General features: G+C 67.8%; 2 protein-coding genes and 1 long non-coding RNA gene across 3 annotated transcripts; 1 reads left to right on the forward strand and 2 right to left on the reverse strand.

Moving 5' to 3' along the window:
• Window positions 1–142: 142 nt before the first annotated feature.
• On the forward strand, window positions 143–8,089 carry PPOX (protoporphyrinogen oxidase). Its single transcript, XM_071417295.1, is given in 14 exon segments — window positions 143–210; window positions 294–388; window positions 939–1,073; window positions 2,230–2,345; window positions 2,902–3,034; window positions 3,580–3,725; window positions 4,706–4,898; window positions 5,494–5,554; window positions 5,687–5,805; window positions 5,911–5,994; window positions 5,996–6,037; window positions 6,848–6,997; window positions 7,683–7,725; window positions 7,853–8,089. Coding segments are annotated over 13 exon segments (1,452 nt in total). The 5' UTR covers window positions 143–210; window positions 294–301; the 3' UTR covers window positions 7,996–8,089.
• Window positions 3,672–4,338, reverse strand: LOC139584937 (uncharacterized). The gene is made up of 3 exons (XR_011676885.1): window positions 4,075–4,338; window positions 3,869–3,911; window positions 3,672–3,799 (listed from the first exon to the last, which is right to left on the reverse strand). It is a non-coding gene; the product is annotated as an uncharacterized lncRNA (long non-coding RNA).
• Window positions 8,039–14,970, reverse strand: B4GALT3 (beta-1,4-galactosyltransferase 3). The gene is given in 8 exon segments (XM_071417290.1): window positions 8,039–9,075; window positions 9,854–9,958; window positions 10,770–10,870; window positions 10,872–10,893; window positions 11,392–11,582; window positions 12,849–13,010; window positions 13,012–13,085; window positions 14,697–14,970. Coding segments are annotated over 8 exon segments (1,305 nt in total). The 3' UTR covers window positions 8,039–8,699.
• Between the last annotated feature and the right edge of the window lie 403 nt (window positions 14,971–15,373).

The raw sequence follows: 15,373 nt of genomic DNA on the forward strand, positions 1-15,373 counted from the left end.
GGTAGGCGTGGTCACCGCAGCGTGCCTTGCACGATGATTGGCTGGTGGTGTTGTGGGCGCGGCTTATCACCATGGGCGCGCTTCCTCCCGCCACAGCGCGCTGTCCATCAGCGCGCTGCGCCTTCCCATTGGCCCGCCTGCCCTAAGCCCCGCCCCTTCCCCTGATAACCGGCGGGAAGGGGCGTGGCCAGAGCGGCGGACACGGGACAGGTGAAGGGAGGGTCCCGGGGCTGAGGGACCGGGCTGGGGACCGGGGGCTCCCGGCGGCTCCGCTCTGACCCTGCCCGTCCCAGCTCCCCTCATGCCGCCCACCGTGGCCGTCGTGGGCGGCGGCATCAGCGGCCTGGCCGCCTGCTACCACCTGGTGCGCGCCCCCCGCCCGCCCAAGGTGAGCGAGCGTGCGACCCCCGAACCTTCCCTCGGGACCCCCGAACCTTCCCCGCTCCATCCCGGGACCCCCGAACCCTCCCCGCGGGACCCCCAGACCTTCCCCGCTCCATTCCGGGACCCCCAAGTCCCCTCCGCGTGTGCGTCCCTCTCCGGGGCTCCCGCTCTTCCGGGACCCCCGGGACCCCCGGGACCCCCATCCCTGCAGAGACCCCCGGTGTCCTCCGGGACTCCCAATTCCCCCGGGACCCCAATTCCCCCGGGGTTCCCTTTTCCCTCCCGGGACCTCAATTCCCCCAGGGTCTCAATTCCCGCGGGGTCCCGGTTGTGATTCGGGGTCCCGGTGGTGGTTTGGGCTTCCCGGTGGTGACCCGGGGGTCCTGGTTGTGATCCGGGGGTCCCGGGGATGATTTGGGGGTCCCGGGCGTGACTCAAGGTCCCTGTGCTGATCCGGGGGTCCCGGTTGTGATTGTGGGGTCCCCGTGGTGATTTGGGGTCCCGGTGGTGACCCGGTGTTCCCGGTGTTGATTTGGGGTCCCGGGGGTCCCCAGGTGGTGCTGCTGGAGGCCAGTGGCCGGTTCGGGGGGTGGCTGCAGAGCACCCAAACCCCCGAGGGCGCCGTGTTCGAGCACGGCCCGAGGGGCGTCCGGCCCGCGGGGCCCGCGGGGGCCCAGACCCTGCACATGGTACGGGGGGGCTGGGTTTGGGGTGCCAGAGGGGGTCCTAGGGTTTGGGGGTGTCCTTGGAGCTGAGTTTGGGGTGATAGAGGGGTCCTGGGCTGGGTTTGGGGTGCCAGAGGGGTCCCAGGGTGGGCGTTGGGGGGTCCTTGGGGCTGGTTTTGGGGTGCCAAAGGGGTCCCTGGAGGGCTGGGGGGGATTTGAGGGGTCCTTGGGGCTGGTTTTGGGGTGCCAGAGGGGTCCTGGGCTGGTTTTGGGGTGCCAGAGGGGTCCCTGGGGGGCTGGAGGGGTCCTGGGAGGAGTCTGGGGTATCAGAGGGGTCCCAGGGTGGGCGTTGGGGGGTCCTTGGGGCTGGGTTTGGGGTGGCAGAAGGGTCCCCAGAGGGCTGGGGGGGATTTGAGGGTCCCTAGGGTTGGATTTGGGGTGTCAGAGGGGTCCCCAGGGGAATGGGTTTGGGGGGGGGCTCTGTTGAATTGGGGTCCGGGGTCCCTGGGCTTGGGTTTGGGGTGACAAAGGGGTCCCAGGGTGGGTTTGTGGTAACAGATGTGTCCCCAGAGGGCTGGGGGGGATTTGGGGAGGTCCCCGGGCTTGGGTTTGGGGTGACAAAGGGGTCCCCAGGGGTCTGGGTGGGTTTCTGGAAGAATTTTTTGGGGTCCCTGGATGAATCCTGGCGATCTCTGAACAAATTTGGGGGGACCCTGTGTGGATTCTGGGTGTCCCTGGATGAATTTGGGCTCCCCGTGTGGATTCTGGGGGTCCCTGGATGAATTCTAGCAGTCACTGGATGAATTTTGGGACTCCCTGGATGATTTTTGGGGTCCCTGGATTGATCCTAGGGATCTCTGGATGAATTCTGGGCGTCCCTGGATGATTTTTGGGGTCCCTGGATTGATCCTAGGGATCTCTGGGAGAATTTTGGGGTCCCGCTGTGGATTCTGGGGGTCCCTGGATGAATTTGGGGTCCCTGGATGGATTTTGGTTCCTGGTGTGGATCCTGGGGGGGTCTCTGGATGAATTTGGGGTCCCTGGATGAATTTAGGGGTTCCTGGATGATTTTTGGTGTCCCCATGTGGATCCTGGGTGTTCCTGGATGGTTTTTGGTGTCCCCGTGTGGATCCTGGGGGGTCCCTGGATGGGTTTTGGTGTCCCTGCCGTGTCCCCGCAGGTGTCAGAGCTGGGGCTGGCCGGTGACGTCCTGGCTGTCCCCAGGGAGCACCCGGCAGCACGGAACCGATTCCTGTACCTGGGGGGGGCCCTGCACCCCCTGCCCTCGGGCCTGACGTGGGTGTCCCTTGTCCCCCAGGGCCACCTCCTCCTGTCCCTTGTCACCAGCGTCACCCCTTGACCCTGGGCTGTCCCCAGTGCCACCCCTGCTGTCCCCACTGTCCCCGGTGCCAGCCCTGTCTCTGTCCCTTCTGTCCCCAGGGGTTTGCTCTGGGCCGTGCCCCCTGTCCCTGCTGTCCCCAGGGGGTTGCTCAGGGCTGTCCCCAATGTCCCTCCTGTGTGTCCCTGCTGTCCCCAATGTCACCACTGCTGTCCCTGTTGTGTCCCCAGGGGGTTGCTGCGGGCCGTGCCCCCTGTCCCTGGTGCCACCCCAATGTCCCCCCTGTGTCCCCAGGGGTGTGCTCCGGGCCATGCCCCTGTGTGTCCCTGCTGTCCCCAATGTCCCTGCTGTGTCCCCAGGGGTTTGCTCAGGGCTGTCCCCGCTGTGTCCCCAGGGGGTTGCTCGGGGCTGTCCCCAATGTCCCCGCTGTGTCCCTGCTGTGTCCCCAGGGGGCTGCTCAGGGCTGTCCCCAATGTCACCCCAATGTCCCCAATGTCCCCGCTGTGTCCCCAGGGGGCTGCTCAGGGCTGTCCCCCCGTTCTCCCGGGCCCTGCTCTGGAGCGCTCTGCGGGATCTCCTGACCCCGGCAGGGACGGGGCCGGACGAGAGCGCCCACGGCTTCGCCCAGCGCCGCTTCGGGCCCGAGGTGGGTGCCCCAAAAAACCCCAAATCCACCCCAAAAACCCCCAATCCACCCCAAAAACCCTGGATCCATCCCAAAACCCCCCTGGAACAACCCACAGAGCCACCCCAAAATCCCCCCAAAAACACCATCACACCCCAAAACCCCCATAACCCCCCTAAAGCCCCCATGACCCCACCCCAAGCCCTGAGAACCCCACCCCAAACCCCGATAAGTGACCCCAAAGCCCCACCCGGCCTTATCAGCGTCTCCCTGGGGTGGGTGGGGTCCCACTGCCACTGTCCCACTGTTCCTTTGACCCTGTGTCCCTGTCCCTGTGTCTCTGTGTCACTGTCCCTGTCCCTGTCCTTGTGTCCCTGTCCCTGTCCCCCTGTCCCTGTGTCACTGTCCCTGTCCCTGTCCCCAGGTGGCAGAGCTGGCCGTGGATTCCCTGTGCCGGGGGCTGTGTGTCACTGTCCCTGTCCCTGTCCCTGTCCCCAGGTGGCAGAGCTGGCCGTGGATTCCCTGTGCCGGGGGCTGTGTGTCACTGTCCCTGTCCCTGTCCCCAGGTGGCAGAGCTGGCCGTGGATTCCCTGTGCCGGGGGGTGTTTGCCGGGGACAGCCGGGCCCTGAGCGTGCGCAGCTGCTTCCCTGCCCTGTTCCAGGCCGAGAGACAGAGGGGGTCTGTGCTGCTGGGGCTGGCACTGCCACACGGTGGGGACATTGGGGACACTGGGGACACTGGGGACACTGCTGGGGCTGGCACTGCTGGGGCTGGAACTGCTGGGGCTGGCACTGCCACATGGTGGGGACATTGGGGACACCCTGGGGACACTGCTGGGGCTGGCACTGCCACACGGTGGGGACATTGGGGACACTGGGGACACTGCTGGGGCTGGCACTGCTGGGGCTGGAACTGCTGGGGCTGGCACTGCCACATGGTGGGGACATTGGGGACATTGGGGACACCCTGGGGACACTGCTGGGGCTGGCACTGCTGGGGCTGGAACTGCTGGGGCTGGCACTGCCACACAGTGGCGACACTGGGGACACCCTGGGGACACCGCTGGGGCTGGCACTGCCACACGGTGGCGACACTGGGGACACCCTGGGGACACCGCTGGGGCTGGTGCTGGCATCTGCTGGGCACAGGGACAGGGGGACACTATGGGGACCTCCGGGTGCCACCCCTTGGATGGGTCCAACCCACGGGGCTGGGACAGGGGACACGGGAGGACACCCCGGGTTGGTGACACCGTGGGGACACCCTGGGTTGGTGACAGCGTGGGGACCCCTGATTTGGCTGTTAGCGGGATCCACTGAGGGCTGGCGTGGGGGACACTGTGGGGCTGGCACAGGGGACATGGGAGGACACCCCAGCACAGGGGACACGGGGGGACACCGCGGGGCTGGCACAGGGGACACGGGGGGGACACCCCGGGGCTGGCACAGGGGGACACGGGGGGGACACCCCTGGGCTGGCACAGGGGGACATGGGAGGGACACCCCGGGGCTGGCACAGGGGACACGGGGGGGACACCCCGGCACAGGGGACACGGGGGGGACACCCTGGCACAGGGGACACGGGGGGGACACCCCGGGGCTGGCACAAGGGACACGGGGGGAGGACACCCCAGCACAGGGGACACCGTGGGTCCCTCCCCGCGCGTTGTCACCGCCGGTGTCGCCGCAGGCGGGTGGCGGCGCGGCGGGGCCCGAGGCGGGGCTGGCGCGGCGGGCGCGGGCCGAGCGCTGGAGCCAATGGTCCCTGCGGGGCGGGATGGAGTCCCTGGCGCGCGCCTTGGTGGCCTTCGTGTCCCCGCGCGGGGCCGAGCTGCGCTGCCACGCGCCCCTGACGCACCTGCGCCACCGCCGCGGCCGCTGGCAGGTGGGGACACCGCCGGTGCCACCCGGTGCCTTCCCGCGTGCCCTCCCTGCTCTCCGTCCCCTCCCCGGTGTCCCCGGTGTCCCCAGTGTCCCCAGTCACTCGGAACTGTCCCCAGTGCCCCTGGGGGAGGGGGGGTTCCCAGTCACTCCGACCCCCTCCCCAATGTCCCCAGTGCCCCCAGTCCTGTTCCCAGTGTCCCCAGTGTCCCCAGTCCCCTCTCCAGTGTCCCCAGTCCTATTCCCAGTGCCCCAGTCCCCTCCCTATTGTCCCCATTGCTCAGTGTCCCCATTGCTCCCATTGTCCCCAGTGTCCCCAGTCCTGTCCCCAATGTCCCCAGTCCCCTCCCCAGTCCTGTCCCCAGTGTCCCCAGTCGCCTCCTCATTGTCCCCAGTGTTCCCAGTGTCCCCATTGCCCCCAGTGTCCCTAATGTCCCCACTGTCCCCAGTCCCCTCCCCAGTGCCCCTAGTTCTATTCCCTGTGTCCCCATTGTCCCCAGTGTCCCCAGTGCCCCCATTGCCCTCAGTCCCCTCCCCAGTGTCCCCATTGCCCTCAGTCCCCTCCTCAGTGTCCCCAGTGTCCCTTGCTGTGTCCCCAGCTCACCGTGCCCGGTGCCACCCTCACGGCTGATCACGTTGTCAGCGCCCTCCCGGCCTCAGGTACGGCACATGGGCTGGGGAGGGTGTCCCTGCAGTGTCCCCATGGTGTCACTGACGCTGTCCCCACAATGTCCCCACGGTGTCCCCGTTGTGTCCCCGTTGTGTCCCCGACGCTGTCCCCGCTGTCCCCAGCGCTGGCGCGGGCGCTGCCGGCCGAGGCGGAGCCGCTGGCGCGGGAGCTCCGGGCGATCCCGGCCGCCTCCGTGGCCGTGGTCAACCTGCAGTACGAGGGGGCCGCGCTGCCCGTCACGGTGAGCGCTCCCCGCTGTCCCCACGGTGTCCCCGAGGTGTCCCCACGGTGTCCCCGAGGTGTCCCCAGACCCGCGGTGACCCCGGCTCGCCCCCCGCGCCCGCAGGGCTTTGGGCACCTGGTGCCATCCTCGGAGGACCCGGCGCTCCTGGGCATCGTCTACGACTCGGTGGCGTTCCCCGAGCACGACGGGACCCCCGCCACCCCCCGGGGGGACCTCGCTGCGCCTGACGGTGGGGACACCGCGGGGACACTGGGGGGACACTTGGGGGGCACTGGGGGGACACTGAGGGGGACACTGGGGACACCGGGGGGGACACGGGGGGGACACTGAGGGGGACACTGGGGACATCGGGGGGGACACTGGAGGGACACCGGGGGGGACACCGGGGAGACACTGGGGGAGACACTGGGGGGACACAGAGGGGGACACAGGGACACTGGGAGGGACACCGTGGGGGACACTGGGGACACCGGGAACACTGGGGGGGACACTGGGGACACTGGGAGGGGGACACCGGGGGGGACACTGGGGACACCAGGAGGGACACCGGGGACACCAGGGGGGGACAATGGGGACACCGGGGGGGTGCCAGGATTGATTTGGGGGGTTCATGGTGGGGACATCGTGGGGGGACACTGGGGACACTGGGAGGGACACTGGGGACACTAGCGGGGGGGACACTGGGGGGGTGACGGGGGTGGTTTTGGGGGGCTCATGATGGGGACATTGTGCGGAGACACTGGGGACATCCGGGAGGGTGACACCGGGGACATCATGTGGGGATACCCGGGAGGGTGACACTGGGGACACTGAGGGAGTGACAGGGGTGGTTTTGGGGGGCTGGCAGCGTCCCCCAGGTGATGCTGGGACCCCCTCGCTGCAGCTCACGGTGGGGACATCTGGGAGGGGTGACATTGGGGACCAGCAGGGGGTGGCACTGGGGACACCGTGGGTGTCCCAGGGCTGATTTTGGGGGGCTGACATTGAGTGACCCTGGGGACATCGTGGGTGTCCCAGGGCTGATTTTGGGTGTCCCCAGGTGATGCTGGGCGGGGCCTGGTTCCAGCAGAGCTTTGGGGACCCCGCCCTGGTGGCCCCGGAGCTGCTGCTGAGCCAGGCACAGGCGGCCGTGAGCGAACACCTGGGGCTGGCAGGGACCCCCAAAAACGCCATCGTGAGGGTGCAGCAGGTGGGGACACCTGGGGGCGTTGGGTGGGTGACACCTGGGGGCGTTGGGTGACACCTGGGGGCGTTGGGTGACACCTGGGGGGGCTCTGGGTGGGTGACACTTGGGGGTGTTCAGGGTGGGTGACACCTGGGGGGGGCTCTGGGTGGGTGACACTTCAGGGGTCTCTGGGCTGGTGACACTTGGGGGTGTGACAGTCCAGGGGGGCTCTGGGTGGGTGACATTTTTGGTAGGTGACATTTCAGGGGGGCTCTGGGTGGGTGACATTTTGGGGGGGCTCTGTGTGGGTGACACTTGAGGGAGGTGACACTCCAGGTGGGTGACACTTTGGGGTGGGTGACATTTCAGGGTGGCTCTGGGTGGGTGACACACTTGGGGTGAGGGGGGGGGTGACACTCCAGGTGAGTGACATTTTTGGGAGGGGGCTGTGCGTGGGTGACACTTTGGGTGGGGGACATTCTGGGGGGGGGGGGGGTGACATTTTGGGGGGCTCTGGCACTTTGGGAAGGTGACATTTTGGGGGGGGGGGGGGGCGTTCTGTGTGGGTGACATTTCAGGGGTGGCTCTGGGTGGGTGACACTTGAAGGGGGTGACATTCCGGGGTGGGTGACACTCCGGAGGTGGCTCTGGGTGGGTGACACTCCGGGGGTGGCTCTCAGTGTCTCATGTGTCCCCTCCTTGTCCCCAGGACTGCATCCCCCAGTACACGCTGGGACACTGGGAGCGCCTCGGTGAGAGAGCATCGGGCTGGGGCTGTCCCCTGTCCCTGGGCTGTCCCCTGTCCCCAGGGCTGTCCCCTGTCCCCGGGGGTGTCCCCTGTCCCCACAGTGTCCCCAACTGTCCCCGCTGTCCCCCCAGAGCGCATCCAGCGGTTCCTGAAGGAGCAGGAGCTGCCCCTGAGCCTCATTGGCGCCTCCTACTCCGGGGTCTCCGTCAACGACTGCATCGCGGGCGCCAGGGAGGCCGTGGCCAAGATTTTGGGGTCCCCCCAGGAGCTCTGACCCCAGCCCAGCATTCCCGGGGTGCCCCCCATGGCTGCCAGCGTAGGACAAAATGATTTTTTTTTTTAATTGAAAAAAACCCTTTAGAAAGGTCCAGGGAGCGGCTCATAAATACAATAAATACCCGCGCGCCCCAGCCGGGGACCCCAAAACACATCCGGGGACCCCAAAACCTGGCCTGGGACCCCAAAACCCATCCGGGGACCCCAAAACCGATCTGGGGACCTCAAAACCCCACCGGGGACCCCAAAACTGATCTGGGGACCTCAAAACCCCACCAGGGACCCCCAAAACTGATCTGGGGACCTCAAAACCCCACTGGGGACCCCAAAACCCAGCCTGGGACCCCCAAACTGATCTGGGGACCTCAAAACCCCACCGGGGACCCCAAAAACTGATCTGGAGACCCTAAAACCGATCTGGGGACCCCAAAACCCCACCAGGGACCCCAAAACCCATTCAGGGGTGGGGAGAGGCAGGGCCGGGCCAGCCCCCGGTGAGTCGTGTCCCCTCCCGGGGGTGTCCCCTGTCCTGTTCCCCTCAGGAGTGTCCCTGTCCCCTCTGGGGATGTCCCTGTCCCCCTTGGGGTGTCCCTGTCCCCCTTGGGGGTGTCCCTGTCCCCCCTGGGGTGGTGTCCCCTGCCCTGTCCCCCCCAGCCCAGAGTCCACACCATCCCCGGGGGTCTCCATCGGGGTTGGGGTCGCTCAGGGTGGGGGGGGTGGCGCCACGCTCTGATTCCCCCCCCGCGCTGCTGTCACTGTCCCTGTCCCTGTCCCTGTCGCCGTCCCCTCTCCTCCGCGGGGCGTGGCCGCGCTGCCGTTGTCGCCGCGGGGAGGGGACAGTGCCAGGCCGGGCAGGTCCCCGCGGGGGGGTTTGCGCAGCATCTCCTGCCGGAAGCGGCTGGCGGCGGCGGCGGCGGCGGCGGCGGGGGCGGCGCGGGGCCGGGCGCGGGGGTCGCAGCCGATGTCGGCCGTGAGGTTGGTGTAGAGCGGGCGCAGCTCCCGCGCCAGCAGCGCGTAACTGAGCGAGTTCATCCCGTCCTGCGTCCACGTGCGCTGCGTCCGCACCAGCAGATCGAACCTGGCCGCGACAGCGCCGCGGTGTCACAGCCGCGTCCCCTCTGTCCCCGCAGTGTTACAGCCACGTCCCCTCTGTCCCCTCGGTGTCACAGCCGCGTCCCCTCTGTCCCCGCAGTGTTACAGCCACGTCCCCTCTGTCCCCTCGGTGTCACAGCCGCGTCCCCTCTGTCCCCGCGGTGTTACAGCCACGTCCCCTCTGTCCCCTCGGTGTCACAGCCGCGTCCCCTCTGGCCCCTCGGGGGCGCCCAGCGCAGCCCGGCCCAGCCCAGCCCAACCCAACCCAACCCAGCTCAACCCAACCCAGCTCAACCCAACCCAACCCAACCCAACCCAGCCCAACCCAGCCCAACCCAACCCAGCCCAACCCAGCCCAACCCAACCCAGCCCGGCCCGGCCCAGCCCAGCCCAACCCAACCCAACCCAGCCCAGCCCAGCTCAACCCAGCCCAACCCAACCCAGCCCAGCCCAGCCCAACCCAACCCAATCCAGCCCAGCCCAGCTCAACCCAGCCCAACCCAACCCAGCCCAGCCCAGCCCAACCCAACCCAACCCAACCCAGCCCAGCCCAGCTCAACCCAGCCCAACCCAACCCAGCCCAGCCCAACCCAACCCAACCCAACCCAACCCAGCCCAGCCCAACCCAACCCAGCCCAGCCCAGCCCAGCCCAGCCCAACCCGGCCCAACCCAGCCCAACCCGGCCCAACCCGGCCCAACCCAGCCCAGCCCAGCCCAACCCAACCCAACCCAGCCCAGCCCAGCCCAGCCCGGCCCATCCCACCTGTGCGGGTTCTCCTCGTTGCCTTTGTCGCTCTTGTGTTTGACCATTTTGTAGTGGCCGATGGAGATGGGAGGGCGGGAGATCTTCATCCCTGCCAGGCGCACCCTGAGGGGACAGCGGCGACAATGGCACCGGGGCGGGGACAATGGCACTGGGGCGGGGACAATGGCACCGGGGCGGGGACAGTGACAGCCACAGCCCCAGGGCGGGGCCAGAGCGCTGGGACAGCCCCCGTGTCCCCAGCGATGGGGACACAAATATGGGGACAGTGAGAAGGGAAGGTCAGGGGACAGGGACACCCCCAGGGTGGCAGGGACAGCCAGCACACAGTGACATCATTGCAGGGGACACAAATATGGGGACAGTGAGAAAGGAGGGTCACGGTGTCACCCTGAGGGGACAGGGACACCCCCAGGGTGGCAGGGACAGCCAGCACAGTGACATCATTGCAGGGGACACAAATATGGGGACAGTGACAAGGGAGGGTCACGGTGTCACCCTGAGGGGACAGGGACACCCTCGAGGTGGCCCTCAGGACAGCTCCAGGGTGGCAGTGACAGCCACCACACAATGACATCATCACCGTGTCACCCTGAGGGGGACAGGGCATGGGGACATCCCTGTGTCCCCTCTCCCTCAGTGTGACAAGACCCCCCCCCATGTGTCCCCCAGGGTAATGTCCCACCCCTTGTGTCCCCCCCAGGACAATGCCACACCCCCCATGTCCCCTCCTGGGCAGTGTCACACCCTCTGTGTCCCCTCCACGGCAATGCCACATCCCTTGTGTCCCCCCCAAGGTGACAGAACACCCCCAGTGTCCCCCTGGCTCAGTGGTTACACGGTGCCACCCCCCAAGTGCCACCCCCCGAGCCGTGGCAGTGTCCCCTGGCTGTCCCCAGGCTGTCCCCAGCCCTACCTGGTGGCGATGTCATCGTCCTCGCCCCCCCAGCCCCAGTACTCGTTGGGGAACCCATTGATCTTCATGTACTGGTCAGGGGTCAGCGCCGAGACCCCCCCCGAAATACTGCGGGTACGGCAGGCTGGGGACACAGGGGACACTGTCACACCCTCGGTGTCCCCCCAGGGCAGGGTCACACCCCCATGGCAATGCCACACCCCTTGTGTCCCCCCCAAGGTGACAGAACATCCCTCATGTCCCACCCAGGACAATGCCACACACTCTGTGTCCCCTAAGGTGACAGGACACCTTCCCATGCCCCACCCAGGACACTGTCACACACTCCGTGTGTCCCCCCCAAGGTGACAGAAGACCCCTCATGTCCCACCCAGGACACTGTCACACCCTCTGTGTCCCCCCAGGGCAATGTCACACCCTCTGTGTCCCCCCAGGGCAATGTCACACCCTCTGTGCCCCCCAAGGTGGCAAGACACCTTCCCATGTCCCACCCATGGCAATGCCACACCCTCTGTGTCACCCCAAAGGTGACAGAACACCCCTCGTGTCCCACTCAGGACAACGTCACAGCCTCTGTGCCCCCCCCAAGGTGTCCCCAAGGTGTCCCCAGGGCCTGGCTCACCTGTACCCGAATTTGTTCATGGCCACCGAGGCGTGTTTGGGGTTCCAGGGGTCGCAGGTGTAGAGGTTGTGGTCGTTCTCGGGGATCAGGTCCACGTCGTGCAGGAACAGGCAGTCCCAGTCCTCGTCCTTCAGCGCCTCCTTCACGCCCACGTTCAGCAGCTTGGCCCGGTTAAACGTGCAGTTCCCGGCCTGGGGACACCCCAAAATCTCCTGGGGTCACCCCAAAAATGTCCTGGGGTCACCCCAAAACATCCCCTCTAAACCATCCCCTAAACCTCTAAACCAGCCCTTCACGTTCAGCAGCTTGGCCTGGTTAAACGTGCAGTTCCCAGCTTGGGGACACCCCAAAATCTCCTGGGGTCACCCCAAAATATCCTGGGGACCCCCCAAACCACCTTTAACCCACCCCAGGGACCCCTCAAACCACCTCAAACCACCAATGGGGACCCCCCAAACTGACTCAAACCACCCTAGGGATCCTTAGGGACCCCCCCAAACCACCCTGGGGATCCCCAAAACTCCTTCAAAACCACCCTGGGCACCCCCCAAACCCCCTGTGGACCACCCCAAACCCCCTGAGGACCCCCCAAACCTCCCCTAACCCTCCCTGGGGACTCCCCAAACCACCTCAAACCACCCTGGGGATCCCCCAAACCCCTTCAAAGCCACTCTGGGCACCCCCCAAACACCCTGAGGACCCCCCCAGACCCCCTGAGGACCCCCCAAACCACCCTGGGGATCCCCCAAACTCCTTCAAAACCACCCTGGGCACCCCCCAAACCCCCTGAGGACCCCCCAAACCTCCCCTAACCCACCCTGGGGACTCCCCAAACCACCTCAAACCACCCTGGGGATCCCTAGGGACCCCCCCAAACCGCCTCAAACCACCCTGGGGATCCCCAAAACTCCTTCAAAGCCACCCTGGGCACCCCCCAAACACCCTGTGGACCCCCCCAAACCCACATGGAGACCCCCCAAACCTCCCCTAACCCTCCTTGGGGACTCCCCAAACCACCCTGGGGATCCCCCAAACTCCTTCAAAACCACCCTGGGCACCCCCCAAACCCCCTGAGGACCCCCCCAGACCCCCTGGGGATCCCCCAAACTCCTTCAAAGCCACTCTGGGCACCCCCCAGACCCCCTGAGGACCCCCACAAACCACCCTGGGGATCCCCCAAACCCCTTCAAAGCCACCCTGTGGTCCCCCCAAACCCCCCGGGCACCCCCCAAACCCCCTGTGGACCCCCCCAAACCCCCTGAGGACCCCCCAAACTCCTTCAAAACCACTCTGGGCACACCCCAGACCCCCTGAGGACCCCCCCAAACCACCCTGGGGATCCCCCAAACTCCTTCAAAACCACTCTGGGCACCCCCCAAACCCCCTGAGGACCCCCCCAGACCCCCTGAGGACCCCCCCAAACCCCCTGGGCACCCCCCAGAGCCCGCCCCTGGCACCTGGTGCACCACGTAGATGCCGTAGTGCAGCTGCTGGCGCTGCAGGAAGGGGTGCAGGTAGTAGAGCAGGTGGCCCAGGTGGCCCTCGCGGTTGCGGTGGGGGACGATGACAGCGGTCCTGGAGCGCGCCTCGCACTGGGGGGGCCGGTACCGCCCCCCCCCGCCGCACCCCCGGGTTCTTGGCCTGGATCTGCTCCAGCGATGGCAGCCGGGAGAAGGAGACGGCCAGGGGGCCCACTGTGGGGAGGGGGCATCAGAGGGGGCATTGGGGGACATTGGGGGGCACTGGGACAGCCAGGGGGCCACTGTGGGGAGGGGGCATCAGAGGGGGCATTGGGGGCACTGAGAGGGGCATTGGAATGGCCAGGGGGCCCACTGTAGGGAGGGGGCATCAGAGGGGGCATTGGGGGGCACTGAGAGGGCCAGGGGGCCCACTGTAGGGAGGGGGCATCAGAGGGGGCATTGGGGGACATTGGAATGGCCAGGGGGCCACTGTGGGGAGGGGGCATCAGAGGGGGGCCCACTGTGGGGAGGGGGCATCAGGGGGGGCATTGGGGGACATTGGGGGGCACTGGGACAGCCAGGGGGCCACTGTGGGGAGGGGGCACTGAGAGGGGGCATTGGGGGGCACTGTGAGGAGGGGGCATCAGAGGGGGCATCAGAGGGGCATTGGGGGGCACTGAGAGGGGCATTGGGGGGCATTGGAATGGCCAGGGACCCACTGTGGGGAAGGGGCACTGAGAGGGGGCACTGAGAGGGGCATTGAGGGGCACTGAGAGGGGCATTGGGGGCCCACTGTGGGGAGGGGATGCTCAGAGGGGTCTGGGGGGCATTGGAGGCACTCAGGGGGGCACTGGGGGTGTCCCCTCAGTGTCCCAAACCGGGCTGGGGTTGTCCCCGGCTGGTCCATACTGGGCTGGGGGGCACTGAGGGGGGCACTGAGGGGGGCACTGGGGGGCACTGAGAGGGGCACTGGGGGCAACTGGCACAGGCTGGGGGGCACTGAGGGCATTGAGGGGGGCACTGAGCGGGGCTGGGGGTGTCCCCCCAGTGTCCCAAACCGGGCTGGGGGTGTCCCCTGCTGGTCCATACTGGGCTGGGGGGCACCGAGGGCACTGAGCGGGGCTGGGGGTGTCCCCTCAGTGCCCCCCCCAAACTGGGCCGGGTTTGTCCCCCCCCACCCCAACCCGGGGGTCCCGGGCTTTGCCCCCCCCCCCCCCCCCCCCCCAGATTTCCCTTCCCGGCCCGGTTCTGTCCCGGGAGGGGGAGGGGAGGGGGCGGCTCCTTCCCGGGACAGGAACGGGGGGGGGAAGGGACCCGGTCAGACCGGTTCGACTGCCCGGGAAAGGGAAAGGGTCGGGCCCTTCCCGGGAGCGGCGGGAACCGGTTCAGTACCGGGGAAAGGGGCCGATACCGGCTCTTTACCGGGAAAGGGGCCGACACCGGCTCTTTACCGGGAAAGGGGCTGACACCGGCTCTTTACCGGGAAAGGGGCGGCCCCGGTTCCTCCTCCCACGGGGAGGGGTCACTCCTCGGTCCTTCCCCACCCCCCCGGGGGTCCCCGGTTCTTCCTCCCCCCTCCTCGTTCTCCCCTCCGCTGCTCCCGTTCCCCTCCCGCTTCCCTCCCCGGGAGTCTCCGTTCCCCTCCCGTTCTCGTCCCGGTTCCCCCCGGTCTCTCCCGTTCCTGTCCCGGTTTTCCTCCCGGGGGTCTCCGTTCCCCTCCCGGTTCCTCCTCAGGGGTCTCCGTTCTCTCCCCGGTGCTCCCGTTCCTGTCCCGGTTCCCCCTTCCCGGTTCCCCCCGGTCTCTCCCGTTTCCCCCGTTCCTGTCCCGGTTCCCCCCGGTCTCACCGAGGAACGGCGACCTCTCGGGGCAGAACGGCAGCGGCCGCGCGGGGTCCGGCGTGGCTGCGGGGCCGTTCCCGGTGCCGCTGCCGCCACCGACGCGGCTGAGGTTGGCGTACACGTCGTGGGTCCGGGAATAATCCACGGCGGGACCGGCGGAACGACCGAACAGCGCCGTGAGGTTCCGGAAGCCACCGAGCGAGAAATACGCCACGAAGGCGAACTGGCACCCGACCAGCAGCGCCAGCGAGCACGGCCGCTCCAGCAGCCGCCGCAGCATCGCGGGGCCGCCCGGTGTTACCGGGGAGCCGCCCGGTGTTACCGGAGAGCCGCCCGGTTTTACCGGAGAGCCGCCCGGTGTTACCGGAGAGCCGCCCAAGCGGCCCGGGGCAGCATGGCGGGGGCACCGGGGCTGTGGGATAGAGGGGACACGGCTTGGAGCGGCCCCGGGGATGGAACGGGGCCGCTCCGGTACCGGGAAAGGAGCGGGGGTCGCTCGGTTAGTCGTCGGTACCGGGAAATGGGCGGACACGAAGCAGCGCCCGTGTAGCACCGGGAGGGGGTCGGACCCCGCGCTGTCGCTCTCCGGTACCGGGAAGGGCCCGGTTCAGTCCCCGCCCGGTCCCGGTTCGGCCCAATCCGGTCCCGGTGCTGCCTCCCCCACCGAGTACAGCCGGTCCCGG

Source organism: Agelaius tricolor, unplaced genomic scaffold (assembly GCF_023055355.1).
Source record: "Agelaius tricolor isolate 1412-34295 unplaced genomic scaffold, bAgeTri1.0.p SCAF_69, whole genome shotgun sequence".
Lineage (NCBI taxonomy): Eukaryota > Metazoa > Chordata > Aves > Passeriformes > Icteridae > Agelaius > Agelaius tricolor.